The sequence below is a fragment of the Sinocyclocheilus grahami genome, unplaced genomic scaffold (assembly GCF_001515645.1).
Source record: "Sinocyclocheilus grahami isolate Dianchi unplaced genomic scaffold, SAMN03320097.WGS_v1.1 scaffold1118.1, whole genome shotgun sequence".
Taxonomy (NCBI): domain Eukaryota; kingdom Metazoa; phylum Chordata; class Actinopteri; order Cypriniformes; family Cyprinidae; genus Sinocyclocheilus; species Sinocyclocheilus grahami.
Genome location: NW_015506297.1, coordinates 331,673 through 335,027, shown reverse-complemented (window position 1 = coordinate 335,027; position 3,355 = coordinate 331,673). Strand labels below are relative to the sequence as shown.

The following is a 3,355-nucleotide window of genomic DNA, read 5'->3' as shown; positions in this document are numbered from 1 at the left end:
GTGTGTTAAACAGCCCGGTTTAAATACTCAGGACATCACCTTCTTTTTTATATATATATATATATATATAGATATATAGAGAGAGAGAGAGAGAGAGAGAGAGAGAGAGAGAGAGATAATAGACAGACAGATAGATAGATAGATAGATAGATAGATAGATAGATAGATAGATAGATAGATTCCATGTGTGTTTTCACTTTTGCAGCAACTGCTGACGTAATACAGGATCCTTCCATTCATAATGTGTATTGTGTACAGTTATCCTTTGTTTCAGTCATGTCTAAGCACAACATACATGATGTTCTGTGTTCTAAATTCAGCAGCTGCAACCTGAGCACATTCAACTATCAAAAGTAGAAACACGAGTGTATTTTGAATTAAGATTTTGGATTACCCTCCTTTACACTGTTTGACTATTGCCTGTTCCTGAATCCTGTTTTATTCCATTTCACTCTGTTTGCCTCCTGCAGTACAACTCTAACCCCCTAATCCCATTAGATTGTTAAAGTGACACACTGTTAAAGTTAAACGCTCTCCAGAGCCTGTGAGCTTTTAAGATATTTTAAGGCCCCAGTCTTTAGGATTTAGCTCAGATGACTCGAGCTTTGTTTTATTTTGAGTCTTACTTTTTCAGCCTGCTTCTGTTTGCAGGGCTAAATGGATGGTTCACTCAAAAATGAATTCTGTCATGACATGAGGCTGAGAAAATTATGAAAGTGTTTTCATTTTTGAGTGAACTATCCCTTTAAGTGTGTTATTAGCCACTGACATTCATGCAACATTTATCCCTGATTTCTTTGTGAAACAAGGTTGGCAATAAACTAGTTTTGAATGAGTCATGTATGATAATGATGTCATTCATTTATTATTATAATTATTAATAATATGTGATTTATTACAAGTCAGACCAAACCTGCATTGTACAAAATACTGGTCACACTTTATTTTAAGGTCCAGTTCTTGCTATTAATTAACTATTAACTATGACTTTGGCCTCAATAAACTCCTAATTACTGCTTAGATAGGTAGTTGTTAAGTATTGGGTAGGATTAAGAATGTAGAATATGGCCATGCAGAATATGTGCTTTATAAAGCATGTGTATAAATACGCACTAATAACAGCCAATATGCTAGTAACATGCATGCTAATAAGCAGCTAGTTAATTAGTTACAGACTAATACAGCATATTTGCTAAACCGTTTAATTGACTTTTGGACAATTTTGAGATTATTGCTGATAACGGTTCCCCATTTATCAATTAACAGAAGTGTTAGCATTTATTTGTGACCCTTGAAACATCCACCAACAACCTTGCCAACAGATAATGCACAGGTATGCAATTTCAAACGCAAACTAGAAATTCATCAATTGTCTGTTCTATTTATTTATAAATATATTTGTATTTTATCAAATACATTATATAGATTATATATTCAGTATATATTTAGATGTACTTTATGGATTTTTAATTTATATTATGAGTTTGAACACTTCTTTCCTGTTTGACCTTCTATTTGCATATCCGTTTTGCCAGGGATCTGAAGAGACCTATTATTTATTCTTCATGGTGGCAGATCTAGCAAGGCTTCAGTGAAGCATTGGCTCTCAACGCATTTGAATATTTTTCCTCCCACACTCTCGACACATCCTGGCTTTTTAGTTAGTGCTGCATATTGTATCTTAAAGTTAGTACCAGATGTCATTTCTTCATCCCACCATATCCCCTAGATTAAGACGGACATGTTGATGTCTTTACCTGAACATCAGCACAGAAAGTCCAGGTGGAGCCAATACCCCAACAAAGATGCTCTGAGACTAATCAAACAACGTGCATGTTCATATTCAATCATTACTGAGACACATAAATCCTCCTGGCAATTGCATCAAATACTTCACAAAGCAGATATTGGCATTTTGTACCATTTTGCAGCACTATTTACCATATTCACACATACAGTAGAATGACTCATGAAATGTCACTCTGCTTATGACAGGCCGTCATGCTCTCACAGAGTAAAATGACACATCTTGAGTGTAAACCCCAGATCACAAGCTAGTTTTCCTCTTGAAAAGGCACAAGCCCCTCCGCGCTCCCACTGCAAGGGCACTGCTTATAAATTATTACGATGGGTTGACATACTCAGTATAGCAGGGTAGTAAAAGCTGTCACCATTGCTCTTCACGAAGCTTAACTCAGCTGTTGAAACCCTCTGGAGGCCGGCTCCCATTCGCAGTCTGTGCCGAACAGCTCAAGATCACAAAATGCAGATGGATTATGGTGAGCAGAAGTCTATAGCGCGGTTCTCCTGTCTGGAATCAGCTCTCGCTGCAGGTCTCTGAAGGACCACGGTCCAGAAACTTATCTCGGATATCAGTGTCAGCAGGGCTGGGGAGATTAGCTCAATTAGATCCAGTTTAGCCAATACATGCTGAGGTCGGAAAAGGGATTAAAAACATGTGTGCCCCGGGGGGCAATAACACAAGATTCCCGCTGTAATTTCCCTAATTCCTCTCCTGCCTGCCCTCAAATCGCTGCTGCCTGCCCTCAAATCGCTGCAGTGTTTAGGAGAGGTACAGCCAGAGGCAAAGACAAGGTACAATTATTTCACTGATTTATTAAAAAAGACATAGATTACGTTTTGGGGGATAATTCTGAAATAAATGCAGATTATAGAGGGTCGCAGGGAGGATGTATTTTTGAAATGAGCATTTAGCACGTACTGTTCCATCATCCTGAGGTCAGTAGGTTTTTCCATGGGTTTTTGATTAAATGCCTGAAATAAGGTCTGTGGTGAACACAAGCTCAAGGTTTCATGTTCATGTTATGTTAGAAAATTTGGTCACACTTTAGTTTGGGAACCAATTCTCACTATTAACTAAATATTAACTACATCTTTTGCCTCAGTAAACTCCTAATTTGCTGTTTATTAATAGTTAATAAGGTATTTGTTAAGTTTAGGTAAGGGGTAGGGTTAAGGGCTCTAAAATATGGTCATGCAGAATAATGCATTAAAGTGGTCATATGATGCTGCTAAAAAGAACATTATTTTGTTTATTTGGTGTAATGCAATGTGTTTATGCGGTTTAAGGTTAAAAAACACATTATTTTCCACATAATGTAAATTTTTGTTTGAACTCTATGCCCCGCCTTTCTGAAACACGGAGATTTTTACAAAGCTCATCGTTCTGAAAAGCGAGGTGTGCTCTGATTGGCCAGCTATCCAGTGTGTTGTGATTGGCTGAATACCTCAAGCGTGTGACGGAAACGTTATGCCCCTACCATACTGTGTTTCCATGTGTTTCCACCGGGGTGTGACGAGACAAAACCAATAAAATCCATTACATACGAGGCAT

General features: G+C 37.7%; 1 protein-coding gene across 1 annotated transcript in view; it reads right to left on the bottom strand.

Moving 5' to 3' along the window:
- Positions 1–2,317: 2,317 nt before the first annotated feature.
- The window catches only part of LOC107566972 (glutamate receptor 3-like), a 75,960-nt gene continuing 74,922 nt past the window's right edge, over positions 2,318–3,355 (bottom strand). The window contains exon 5 of the mRNA XM_016252551.1: positions 2,318–2,387. Within this exon, the coding sequence (XP_016108037.1) occupies positions 2,318–2,387 (70 nt within the window). The remainder of the gene's footprint in view (positions 2,388–3,355) is intronic.